Source organism: Salvelinus alpinus, chromosome 38 (genome assembly GCF_045679555.1).
Source record: "Salvelinus alpinus chromosome 38, SLU_Salpinus.1, whole genome shotgun sequence".
In the NCBI taxonomy this organism is placed as follows: domain Eukaryota; kingdom Metazoa; phylum Chordata; class Actinopteri; order Salmoniformes; family Salmonidae; genus Salvelinus; species Salvelinus alpinus.
The window spans coordinates 3,147,054-3,161,116 of NC_092123.1; the positions used below are offsets into that span (position 1 = coordinate 3,147,054).

The 14,063-nt window shown below is 44.7% G+C and overlaps 1 protein-coding gene across 4 annotated transcripts in view; it reads left to right on the top strand.

The window, feature by feature from the left end:
- The first annotated feature begins 665 nt into the window (after positions 1–665).
- LOC139566522 (neuronal membrane glycoprotein M6-b-like) overlaps positions 666–14,063 on the top strand; it is a 32,696-nt gene continuing 19,298 nt past the window's right edge. The window contains exon 1 of one of the 4 annotated variants that reach the window (XM_071387826.1): positions 666–796. In XM_071387826.1, coding sequence (XP_071243927.1) covers positions 793–796 — 4 coding nt within the window. In that variant the 5' untranslated portion in view covers positions 666–792. Of the gene's footprint in view, positions 797–7,739; positions 8,115–14,063 lie in introns of those variants that run through there. The other 3 variants (XM_071387825.1, XM_071387824.1, XM_071387823.1) reach the window with 3 other exon arrangements.

Below are 14,063 nucleotides of genomic sequence, written 5' to 3' on the forward strand. Positions count from 1 at the left end.
CTTACTGTCACAGGAAACCAGGTGGTCCAACTGCTAGAAAATAGGCCAGCACACAGAACCAGAGTTAGGTCTACACACGCTTGACATTTACATTGAGGTTATGGTGCAACAAACCGTTGGTGACGTTCTGTGTCAGGGTAGGAGTTGCAGAGGTCTTCCGTCACCTGGCATTTCACTCTTAGCCCACTGGCCATGGAGGCCAAGCCAAGAGGTCAAATATGATATTTTATAGATACTTTCCTCCCCAACCATAAACACTGAATTTACTTATTTTGTCACCAAGTTTATTCAATTTTACAAAAACAACCCCCCCCCACCCCACAACAACAACAACATTACTATCCAGCCGGTAGCACATCCGGCAGTGATTGGGAGGCGCACAATTGGCCCATCGTCGTCCGGATTTTTGGCGGGGTAGGTCGTCATTGTAAATAAGAATTTGTTCTTAACTGACTTGCCTAGTTATATAAAGGTAAAATAAAATTTAAAAAATACATCAAGAATGTCATAGTAGAGATCAAAATATGTTGAATGCAATTTTGTTGCAAGCATTAGTAAGCTTTTCTATTGACTAAAAAGGGCCCAAGGCCCAGCAGCGACGTCACTCACCCTTCCCCAGTCCCTACGGGATGGGGTGCATTGATTTCGGGGAGCGTTCGTGCACTGGTGCTCCAGCGCGCGCCCTGCTGCCCCAGCGCGCGCCCTGCTGCCCTGCACGAAACAGCTCCCCGCTTGCAGAACTTTTTGACACATCGCACCCGCCAAGTACTGAAGTTCTACGAAAGTAACACAATGGGTAGGTGCAATTATTAATACCCAAATACTTTCCTTTTCGTTTCTTCAACTGGAAAAGACATGCCTACTCAATATGCCTTTTTATTTTATTTATTTTTTTACTTTTTCATGCTTGGGTACGTTTTTAATGTCATAGCAATAGTGTTAAATTTTTTTAACTTTTTCATGCTTGGGTACGTTTTTAATGTCATAGCAATAGTGTTCAACGGGTTAGAGTGCTCGATTTAGTGGGCACATAGACGTCGCCTACAAGCACACTCAATTGACAAGATTAAGGCGATGTTAAATTGATTTTATTTATGGTAGCAGGTATAAATTATATCTGAACTGCGCTCTCATTGTTCCTTTGCCTAATCTAGTCTACTGGCTAATGCATGAATGCTGAGTATTTTCTGTAATTTGGCTGATTTTACGCAACGACAATAAAAATAATAATCCAATAAACTAATAGGTTTAAAGAATATAGTGACCTACAGTTACTAAATCATTTTTTATTGTTTTGTATTCTGTATTATATTTTATATTATATCAGCTTTTTCTGTTTACACTAATACATGAAGTGAATGCGGTGACAGATCGTGTCTGTGAATCTGGGTGCACGTCCTCGTGTGTGTCCTGGCCCCTGTTGTAGCCCAACTGGATGGGAAAGAATTCAAGTGATCTGTCCCAGCTGTGGCCTTGGAATAATTAATTTAATACTGGACATTCTCCGCTGTGTATCCATGGAGTCTGATGGCAGACTACTCTCTGCCCCAACAGAGCCTGGGGATATTCTCGTTGTGAAATTGTTTCTGCTTGCTGTGTGAGCGCTGATGCAATGAATGAGTTTGACTTGTGACACTGACTGACTAATCAGAAGGTAACCATCGCGCTCTACACTGACTGACTACCCATGAGGATCTCACTTATTTGTCACTGCCCTCTCTGTTGAATGGAGCCCAGATAGCATTGTTTCTAGCCATGTCGTGTCATTGTTTCAGCCTTGGTCTGTTGTTATGGCTGACCGTGACAGATTTGCATGACACTGGCTGATTTCAGCTTTGGGTCAGAGCCTTTAACACTCTGACCCAGGGAGGCAGTGACGTCAGCCAACCTCTCCAACAAGACGCCATCTCTCTCTCCTCTCTCTTTGCTCTCCTCTCTGGTTGGTTAGGAAGCTGTTGAGTTACTGCTTCATGAAGCGCTTCACAGACAGAGATGGCTCCAGTTGGCTAATTTCTCTCCCCTGAAACTATTCCACAGGTACTGTAAATGAGAATGTGTTCTCAGTCAACTTACCTGGTAAAATAAATGGCCATTGTTTATTTAACTAGGCAAGTCAGTTAAGAACAAATTCTTATTTACAATGACAGCCTAGGAACAGTGGGTTAACTCCCTTGTTCAGGGGCAGAACAACAGATTTTTACCTTTCACTCAGGGAACTGATCTAGCAACCTTTCAGTTACTGGCCCAACGCTCTAACCACTAGGCTACCTGCTGTTGATTGTGAGTTGAGCAGCGAAGGGCCTCTTAAACACACACTTGACGAACACAAGCACAGACACACACACACTAGGTGAACTAACGTAGGATATTTGGGTAAACAGAAGACCGGAGCGGAGGTCTTATTCCTCTCTCCTCTCTTACTCCACTTCCCACTGGTTTCTCTGGTCTCTGAGGCGGAAGATGGAGGGATCGTAGAAATGACTTGTTGCCATAGCGACACCTATGTATGCTGGGAGTTTAAAGGCACCATCTCAATCCTGTTACGTGTGATCTGGGGACACTCATGTGCGCGAACATACACACACACATACACACACACAGGCCGAGCATGCCCATTTGTAGCCCTGTCAATCTTTCTTTCCATCTACATGGGAACTATAATGATGACGATACTAACCTCCCAGGACTGTACGTTCTCTCTCCTGCAACATTACTTATTATTGGCCCCTGAGTGATTGCTGAAAAGGATTCCATTGGAACGACAGGCTAGGCGCAGGTGCAACATTTGAACATTTTCTTGGGTGGTGGGGGGGGGCGGATTGTTTTGAAGCAGAGGTCCTGGTCATGTGACCCTGGCTTCCTGGGGGATATATGAAATGGGGGGGGGGGGGGGGGGGTACCTGCTGTGGGGATGTGATGTGACATCATGTTGAGCTGCCTGCAGTATCTGGGCCAGAGGGATTATGGGGCTAGTCAGATAAAACAGTGGGGGGCGGGGTGGGAGGGCTGGGTTAAGCATGTCAGCAAAGACTGGTGAGATATTGTGAGTTGTTAAGGGAGACCCCACACTCCCGCCTCGATTTCCATCCTCAGCTTCTTGGCTTTTGAGCTCTCTGACTAGAAGATGTTGCACGAGATAGACAGGAAAGCAAAATGCATTAATGATCTGTTTTATCAAACAGTGGTTGCTTCTCGAGTGGAGAGTTGTGACCTGTCCCCTGAGATATTCAGACACTTTTATCCCAATGTGTCTCCATTCCTGGGATCTCAGTGTTTGTCTTGGAGTCTCTTGAACCCTCAAACTCCCCTCCGTATGTAACTCCTCTCACTTCCCCATATGTCTAGGGATGGATGCTGGCTCAGCAAATTGTCAACCCCACACCATATAGTTTAGCCAGAGTTAAGGTGAGGAAACTATAGTTGCAGGTGTTTTCATTTAGGCAGCGTCTGAGAGCCAAGTCAAACACGACCAGCAGAGTTTGCATGGATGTACATGTGTGAGTGCATGCCATGTGTGTGAGTGGATCTGTATGCTCTAGTTAAACTGTGTGGGGAGTGAATATGAGCAGGTAAGGTTGTCAGCAGGATTGGGAAAGGTGCCGCCAGAACCTACAACTCCCCCCGTTGATGTTAGGTTACTAAGGATTAACTCTCTCCAGCATCCACGTTCAGAGTCCCTGATGAGAGGGAGCTAGGCGTCTCCTAAGCGACCGCCAGCGTAGGGGCGGGGCGAGAGCGTGCAGAGAATGGCCTGGTGGGAAAGTGGGTCATCCTGCCAGATTACGTCCCGTGTGCCCGACTCTGTCCTCTCTGCCCCGTCTAGCCAGGGGAGCAGAATAGGAGTCGCTGCTGTGTCACAGCCCTCCATGTCCCCCTAGTCCCAGCTGTGGTTGACTTAATCAGAACATCCATAGGCACTCTCCCAGCCAACGTTTCCCTTTTACAGGGAGCAAAGTCAATTAAAATGGCCAGGATTAGACTAAAGCTTCAGCAGGAGGCTCCTAATGCCCACTCCCAGATAATGTGCATTGTGTGTGTGTGTGTGTGTGTGTGTGTGTGTGTGTGTGTGTGTGTGTGTGTGTGTGTGTGTGTGTGTGTGTGTGTGTGTGTGTGTGTGTGTGTGTGTGTGTGTGTGTGTGTGTGTGTGTGTGTGTCTGTATTAGTTAGCTTTTTTGGTTGCTGGTGTTTGTGATCAGTCGTCTGTGTATCGATGAAACTCCATCCCCACCCGATAGGCAGTAGACACGCATACCATCACTGGACAGGTTGCTGCTATCCCAGGTTAGTAGGATACTAGACTCAGACGACGGTTCAGAGAGGGTTCAGGGGTCAGACAAGGGCAGCCCATTGGTGGAAACGCAGTAGGCTGGATTAGGGTGACCTAATGGGGGTCATGAGAATCATGGGAACTTGTTCAAGAACATGGGTGTCTCTCAAATTGCACCCTATTCCCTATATACAGTAGTTCACTACTTTTAGAGCACCATTAAATAGGGAATAGGGTGCCATTTGGGATGATACAGATGCATGCAGAATGCCTCTAGGGGTGGTGTTCTTGGTGCATTGAGAAAATCCTGTTGTTTTCTATCCTTTTCTCTAATGGATGGAGAGTCCCGCAAGCGGTGCAGGGGAGGCAGGTCTTCAGGGGCTTTAAATAACTCTGAGAGGGAGGGAGACAGAGACAGCTTGAGGCGTAAACAAAAAAACATGACCGTTTGTTCTAAAGCCTCTGTCTGGGTGGCCATCCACTAGCTCTGGGGAGAAGGTCTGTAGACGATGCCATAAGTTGAACTGCTGATGGCCTAGACAGAACATCCACCCACAGGGTTGATGATATCTGCTGCTGTTTCTTTTCCAAAACTTGACTAGACGCTCTTTACAGCCGTACATATTTAGCTCGGGATTTCAAAGATTTGCACTTTATTGACTTCAGCTGTCGGAGAGAACACTGAAGACGTGTCCTAGGAACCGATAGCATCGTTAGATTCATAGATTTCAATCAGCTATGACTGTCGTCATGTTGACATGTCACCATAGCAACAGCGATTAACATCCCCTTGGCCTGACATAATCTCTCTGTTGAGTCGATATTTGAATCGACTCACATGTTGACTTGTAAAAGATCGGACCGATCCATTTTGCCAAGTTAGACACACATACATATCCTTTAACGGTATTGGTTAAGTTTTGTAAACCGATTTCCAAAATGGAGGTGCTTTGGGAGTGGGACAGAATTAGAGGACATAACTGCAGTGTTGTTTCCAGGGACATCAAAGGGAGGCCAGACTGTTCCTTTCTCCCCATTAACTCCACATCGGAGGGCATAATGGAGCCGTAATGGCCTCATTACTGGGAGAGTGACGACCCCATTGTGGCTCCAGCGGATCTAGGTCCTCTCTGTTCCACAGTAATGAGGAAGGTGAGGCGTCCCGGTCCCGCTCCTTAATTCAAATTCAGAGTTTTAAAAAAAATATTATTTTGTGGTCATAAGAAAGTAAGTAGTCATTTCCTCTGAGGAATTAAAGACACTGTTCCATTGTTGAGCTCTTTATAAAGGGAAGCCATGTGGAGGACATCTTTGGTTCAGTGCATTTTCTGGGACATAGAATGAGTCAGCAAAGACTAGTGATCAGGGTGGCCTGATCTACAGAGAGAGAGTTAGTTATTGGCCTGTCTAGATCGCATTTGTTAGTCCTTAGTGGATAATTCAGTCAGTATACAGGATGCAGTCATATGGCTACAGATGATTAATATACAGGGATATTAAATCCCTCCATTCCCCAATGTCCCTCCCAACCACAGACTAACCATAGAAATGTAATAACTAGAACAGCTGTTTTTGGTATGACACTATAGTCAAGGATTCTATGATTGGGGCTGATAGCTACTCTACTTGACCAAAGCCCAATGTCTAATTCTGCAGGAGATTTCCAGAGAGGATATACAGTATTGGCTTGACCTGTTATATCTCCTAAATTGGAACAGATTGGATCCGAACCTCAAAGTGTGTGTAGTGTGTAGTGTAGTGTGTGTGTGTGTGTGTGTGTGTGTGTGTGTGTGTGTGTGTGTGTGTGTGTGTGTGTGTGTGTGTGTGTATTATGTGTGTGCAGGAGGAGAGAGTGCCAGGGCCCACTGTATCTCATCTTCTGGACAAGTGCTTAATCTGTGACCCAGCATAAGGGATTATTGGATGTGGGGGGAAATGGACCCTGAGGTTCACCCAGGAGGTTTGCTGTTTGCTCCCCCTCTATGACTATTGGTTTAGATGGTGTGTGTGTGTGTGGGGGGGGGGGGGGTTGGATGTCCATGTGTGCATGTGTGTGTGATGATATTCAACCTTCAGGAGCTGTAGTGTTAAACTGCACTGCCCAGTGCTCAGCTCAGATAGCCAGCCTGAGCCTCCATGTGAAGATTTTTCCACAACATATTGGACCCTCAGAGTCTGACTCCTGATGACATTCTGTAAAACACCTGTGTGTGCTCTGAAAGCCCCTTTCCTGGACAGTTTTGTGGCTCTGCTACAACAGACAGAGCACTAGGCTTTGTCCAGCTAGACAGCAAGCGTTTGAGCTGCATTAGGCCACGTGCATCAGAATTAATACCTTATTTAAGAGGATTCGGGGCAGATGGCGTCCCTTTGTTTGAGGATGTGTGTGTATTAGAAAACGAGCTGAACAAAAGTACACAGAGCAAATTAATTCAAATTAAATATGAATATGTAGTTTTTTCTTTGTAATTTTTTTGTCCAGCATGAATTATCTTATATTTTGTTAGGATGGGAAAGTCTGTAACCCTCCCCCATCCCCCAAACTGTAGGCCTATACACCAGAACTACAGATCAAATAATGCCTAGACTATTCTGTATTATTTTCTCTCTCTCTCTGTATCTCCCTCTCTCCTCGTCTCCCTCTTCTCTTCTCCCTCTCTCTTCTCCTGGATCTCCCTCTCTCCTCTTCTCCCTCTCTCCTCTTCTCCCTCTCTCCCTCTCCTCTTTTCCCACATCTCCCTCTTCTCCCTCTCTCCTCTTTTCCCGCATCTCCCGCACCTCCCTCTTCTCCCTCTCTCCTCTTCTCCTCACCTCCCTCTTCTCCCTCTCTCCTATTCTCTACTCTCTGTAGATCACCCACTCTCTCTCTTTCTAGCCCTCTAGTCACCAGATGGAGAGTGGGTGGTGTGTGTGCGTGTGTTTTTGTGTGATAGCTTCTGTGCGTTAGTGCAAGTGCATATGTGAGCGTTGACGTGTGTGTATTTTTGTGTGTCAGTACTGTGAGTTTGCACATTGGTGCATGTGTGTGCTAGCAGATACAGCCTGCGGTGCAGTAACCTATAACCCTGATTTAAGGGGGGTGACCACCTCACTATCTGTATCTCTCTCCTTTTTTCTCTCTCTTTCTATTGTTTCCTTTCTCTCACCTGTGTGATATAGCTGTACACTCTTAGAAACAAATGTGCTATATAGAACCTTATATAGAACCTTGAAGGGTTCTTCGGCTGTCCGGAGAACCCTTTGAATAACCCTTTTTGGTTGCAGGTAGAAAGAACCCTTTTGGATTCCATTTACAGAGGGCTCTACATGGAACCCAAAATGTTTATACCTGGAACCAAAGAGGGTTCTACCTGGAATAAAAAATGATTTGTCATATGGGGACAGCTAAAGAACCCTGTTGGAACCGTTTTTTCCACAAGTGTAGAGATGCTATGTGCCTGGAGGCAGGGATGGGTCATGTGATTGAGTTCATTCTATACTATAAAATAGGGTGGGCGCTCAAAAATCTGCCATGATCAACGTTTTTATCCATCGCCAAATTGGGATTGCAAGTGACATACAGCCAAAGCGTTAGCTGGCATCGTTTAGGGACCACTAATCTGTGCAAAATCGGACAAGACCTTTGAATCTTGAAATGGGATTGTAGCCTAGTATATACAGAGGAGCTAAGCTTGCAAGGGAGAGAGGGTGAGGGAGGGAGGGAGAGAGAGAGAAAGAGAGAGCAAAGTCAGAATCCAAAAGCCAGGGAGAAAAAGTATTCAAAAGAAAACATTCCAAATGGATGGGACGAAGCCAGTCATGGAGTCTGCCACAGAGGAAAACCAAGAGGAGAGGGAAGAAAGCAAAGGTACGGAATGGTCGTAGTTGTGATACGTAGCATTTTTGCGCGTTTCAACCGCACTGTTAGACTACTGCGCGATTTAACCTACTTGCAATGGCTTCGCTTCACGTGACACAAAAGCGCTGTTTTCTCCTCCTGCACCGTGGCTCGCTCGGGCATCTGTTTTGTTAAGAGCCTTTTGCAAATGACAACGAATATTCAATAACATGCATGTTTTTTTGTGTCCCATCGACGTTGGTTTTTATTTGGACATGTTTTGCGTGACCAAGATAGAGGGGAGGGCGGAAGGCGCGCTCTCGGTTTTATGGAGCATAGTTAATGCCAATTTGCATTGTTTTGCTGCAGCCATGTAGAATCACCATTACCCTGTTTTTCAATAATGTGAAAATTATAAATTAGTCGTGTGGCCCATCAAAGGCGGGGTTGTCTCCTTTGTATTTTTTTGTCTCAGGTGCGCGTATTGGTGTGGGCTAATGGTCAGGTGCATGGACCACTGCTGTCGAGATTGGATCTCATTGCGGAATTTCCGTTTCACAAAGGGATTTTGCCGTAGACGTGGTCGTCAATGTGACTGTCATTGTTATCTTTGGTTTATAGAATAGAGAAATTAGGATTGGGGTTTTTTGTTCGAGTATAAGAGGATGGATGCAGCGCAGGGCGCCCGTGTGTGATGTTGATTTTTTTTTAAACACATCCCTCTGTGAATAAGGGATCAGCGACACATAAACTGGGGTCCCGATCCACTTGACACATACCAAGCTCGGTCCTCTCGTTTCACATGATAACACTCGTAAAAACAGCAGCTTTTGCCCATCATTGTTCATGGAATGACAAATTATAAATAGTAGCCTTTAGGCAAGACATAATATTGTTTCCGATATATGATGGGTTGTCGTTGCCTTTGTCCATTTACAAAGCAGGGGGTGGGGCCGACTCAATTTGCCGACTCAATGTATAGGAATGTATATAGGGATTACATTTGTTTTTGATATAGGCTACTGGGGCAAAATAACACCCTTGTCCAGTCATTACCTCTCGGTAATCAGATAACAGGCTGCATTGTCCATCACCTCAATTAGGCTACACTATTTTACAATCACTATTTCAATCAATATGTTTTATACAGGCTATCCCTTGGTGCTACAGCCTACTAAATCTAATAGCAGCTGGTTATATTACTTCCCTGTGGCTGAGGTCAGGAGTTGAATGCACAAATCTGATTCTAAATCAGTTCTTAGGGGGCAGTGTTATGTAGCAGCTAAAGCTGTGTCCTCAGGGCTGCTCCTTTACCCTGCCACCCCATCCATCCATCCTCCTGTTTCTAGCCATATAACCCTACACTCTTCGAAAAAAGTGTTCCAAAAGCGTTCTTAGGCTGTTCTCTTATGGGGACAGCCAAAGAACACTTTTAGGTTCTAGATGGCACCTTTTTTCTCTAAGAGTGTACAACATACACCAAGGCTTTCACTCCATCCCCCATCCATTCAACGCGTTGTTCAGATGCGGTTACATTTGAATATGTTTTACATAGAGATTTACATTCAGTCGGCATAAATGCTACATAAATATGTCATGGGGCTTTCCATAGCCAACAAAAAGCCTACATTGACCTAACCATAATTACTAACACTAACAAAATCAGTGTTTGGGAGTAGTGAACTGTACATATAGATTTTGCAGCAGCTTGGTGGTAGTTGAACTAAATTCAAATCTTGACAGTGTTTTCAGTCGTTAATTACTATTTTGCCATGTATATAGCAGTGTAGCTAACTACTGGAACTACACACTACTGTTTTTGCTAAATGAAAATATGGGTGAAGTAGGCTATAGCATCCTTGCTTTTTCAGCATCAGACCTGCCTAATTCTCGCTCAAAAAGGTTTTTGTGTTTAATAGGCCACATCACACATGATGTTAACATCTGACTCCGCAGTGGTCTGTTTTTGCAACTTCTAGTTTATGACATTTCAGATTTAGATATTATAATTGATCAAAAAGTAGTTTGGAGGTAGTGAACTACAACGTCAACGTAACTTTAGTTAAGTCAACTATGTTTTTCTTAAGGGTAGCTTTAGTGTCGTTTAACTTCAGTTTGAAGTAATTGGTAGCTTGGTAAATTATATTTTCAGAGTAGCTTCCCCAACACTGTATAACATCTCCTTATGAAGTTCTCCTATGGTGAATCATCTTACATGACACTTGCAGAACTAACGTCCTACAGGATATGTAGCTTATCTCTACAAAAATTCATGTAACATGATATCCTATGGTTTGGTTATGGGTGTGGATGGCATTCACAGTGAGGGAAGGGGCTGTGTGGCTGGCAATGTTTTCACGATCTACAACTGGAGTATATTCTACAACTGTTGACATTCCACCATAATCCTCAGCATCGCTAAAATGGAAGAGATTTATAGTGAGTAGGGCAAGCAGTTGAAGCTCTGCCATGTCATGTAAGAAGTTTGTGTCTCGCCTCCATTGGGGATCCAACAACATCAGTTGCACTGTAGATTCAGGCAACCAGGCAGCCTTGAGGTATCTAACCAAAGTGTTCTTGTAGGCCTAACACCTCAGTTGAAGCATCTGTCACAATTTATAATGTAATCTGATCAAAGATGTGACCTGACTGTGACCTGACATCCCAGCCCCTTGCAATGTAGCCTATAAAACATCTCTGCTGACATCTGTCACGCCCGCCCGCCATCTGTCACGCCCGCCTTTCAGGCTGAAGACAAACTCAACCACAACGAACACCCAATTGGCATCCCTCCATGTATTTCTGCCAAACCCCTTGAGGAGGCTAGGTGGAGTTTGTTGGGCTTCATTGTATTCCAATATAGTAGAGGCTGTGAGAGAGAGAGTCTAAATGATTACAGGCTATATCCTTACTATCTGGACCTGCGGTGCCTCAGTACAGGGACTCCTCCCTGACCCTTTTGTATAATACAGGATAGTTAGTTATTCTCTCTCTCTTTCTCTCTCCTTTGGCCTTTCCTATTCCCTCCTCTTCCGCTCACTCTCTGCCACCATTTGCCGCTCGGTCAGTTCACCTCCGTCTCTCTTCTTCTCTTTCTCTCTATGATGTCAGACTGACTTAGCCAGGCATAAACCTCCTAGTCTCCCTGTATCACACAGGAAAGTAGGGAGGGGGCAGGGGTAGTATGTTCTCTCTTACGTAACTCTCCGCTGCGTTGCCGTCCACATCTTCAGATCACAACCGTGAGGGATTACATCATCATCACCACGGCGATGGGGCGTATCTGTGGAGCGCTGATGGGTTCTGTTTAGTATGAGTCGTAGAACAACGCAGGCAGAGCACACGCAGTGCTATGCTCCCTTGTACTAATCCCTCTACTGTACTGAACCTCTGTAAAGATTCTCAATGAAATATATCCAACTGCAGGATAAGTGGATGCCATCAAATCAAATTATATTGGTCACATACACATGGTTAGCAGATGTTAATGCGGAATGCCATTGGAATGTAGCACCGTAGGGTGTGTGTGTGAAATTCCCTGGTTACATTGAGTGCTGTTACATGCACACAATAATGCAATTATTGTGGAAAGTCAGATTCATATAATAGTTTGATTTAAACGTTTACATGCTTTGGAAGAAGAACGATTTCCCTGATAATCCTGTTTACATGGATACATCTGAAACCAGACCACCTGATGGGACTTCGATAAATGCAGAACATCGGCAATCAAAATAAACGTTCTACCACAGCGACCATTTCTTTTTTGGGAAGCCTATTTTTATTCGGACATATAAAGTGTGTATGTGAAAACTACACTGAACAAAAATATAAACGCAACATATAAAGTGTTGGTCCCATGTTTCATGAATAGAAAATCCCAGAAATGTTCCACATGCACAAATTTGTTTGTATCACCATTAGTGAGCATTTCTCCTTTACCAAGATAATCCATCCACCTGACAGGTGTGGCATATTAAGAAGCTTATTAAACAGCATGATCATTACACAGGTGCACCTTGTGCTGGGGACAATAAAAGGCCACTCTAAAATGTGCAATTTTGTCACACAACACAATGCCACCAATGTCTCATGTTTTGAGGGAGCGTTCAATCGGCATGCAGATTGCAGGAATGTCCACCAGAGCGGTTGCCCGAGAATGTAATGTTCATTTCTCTACCATAAGCCACCTCCAACGCCGTTTTAGAGAATTTGGCAGTACGTCCAACCGGGCTCACAACTGCAGACCACGTGTAACCACGCCAGCCCAGAACCTCCACATCTGGCTTCTTCATCGGCGGGGTCGTCTGAGGGGGGGGGGGGTTGGTGCTGAGAAGTATTTCTGTCTGTAATAAAGCCCTTTTGTGGGGACAAACTCATTCTGATTGGCTGGGCCTAGCTCTCCAGTGGGTGAGCCTGGCTCCCACGCCTGGCTGCACCCCTGCCCAGTCATTTGAAATCCTTAGATGAGGTCCCAATTTATTTATTTCATTTGACTGATTTCCTTCTAAGAACTGTTACTCAGTAAAATCTTTGAAATTGTTGAACGTTGCGATTAATATTTTTGTTCAGTATACTTTAAGACGCATACATTCAGTTGTCCCGAACTCACATCACTCGCGTTAAAGAGAGAGGCTCGCTCGGCTGATGCTAGCACATGCACAGATCAAATACACAGCTGGAACGCCGATTTAAGTTGTTTACATATCCTAATATTTAGCAAAATTGCTCAGAAAACCATGTGTTTTAATCGCCGTATGCTTACTTCGATTTTGACCTTACCCCAATTAAGATAAGCAGAGGAAGGTGTTTGAATGACTATTGCATAATCTGCCTACTGCCATAATCAGTTTAATATACAATTATTACTACGCATGTAAACATACTGATTGAGACACATTCAATGGTGATGACAATATTGAGAGTGGGCCTATGTGAAATATTGTGACCAATGTTGATTATGAGTCTCATTAAGATTATCAATGGAGAACTTCTTAGGTGTCTTTGTTTTCTTGATGAGACTCTGCCTCTATCGGCGTGAGCGGGGCGCGATGTCACAGAGTGGCTAGGGTGGCGTTCTGCCATCTCCATGACAACATATGTAGCCAAGGAGGTGCTATAAGGGCATGTTCAAGACAAACACTCACCCACACAGTCATTCAGCTCGCAGAAGGTTCCGGAAAGGTCCAGCTGAGGCCCTGTGTATATAAAGGTCCCTACCCCTTCAGGAGGCCTGTTTGATGGACGTGGGGGGAGGCGGAGGTGCGAGTGAGAAGGGGTGAGGGAGGTGTGAGCAGGTTTCCTAGTTCTTCGTGTGTTGGCTTGGTATCTCTCTCATGTCGTGGTTGTCATCGCAGGTCTCTCAGGAAAAAAAGGTGCTATCTAGAAGGGTTCTATCTGTAACCAAAAAGGGTTCTCCTATGAGTGATGCTTTCACTTGGCAGGATTTTCATGCTGCTGGCTATATGTTTTTTTCTCTCTCTCTCTCCCCATCTTCCCCGTTCGATCTTTTTCTCTGTTCATTTATTCCACCCAGTCTCTCCTAATTTCTCTCTCTGTCGCTCTCTCTCTCATCTCCTATTGCTCTTTCATTCAGCTTGCTACATCCCTCCGTCACCCTCGCACTGTCATCTCTCTCTCATCTCCACTATCTTAATTAATCTCCAAGCCCTTCAACCGTTTCTCTCTTGATTTCTCTGACACACACACACGCTGTCAGGAGTGTTTGTGTGTGTGTGTGTGTTCATGCATGCATAAAATGTGTATTTTAGTAGGAGTGTATCCACATGCAGCTCCTTAGTCTGTGTGAATTCAATTATGTATGTTTTAGTCCTTTGTATGTGTCTGTGTGGATGTTAGTATGTTTATGCTGTGTGTTCATTTTGTCTACAGTATGCTCTGTATGTGGGTATATGAATAGCACTGAGTGACAGGTTGGCACAGCATGCATTGTTCCTATGCAGTGCCAGTCTCTCTGGC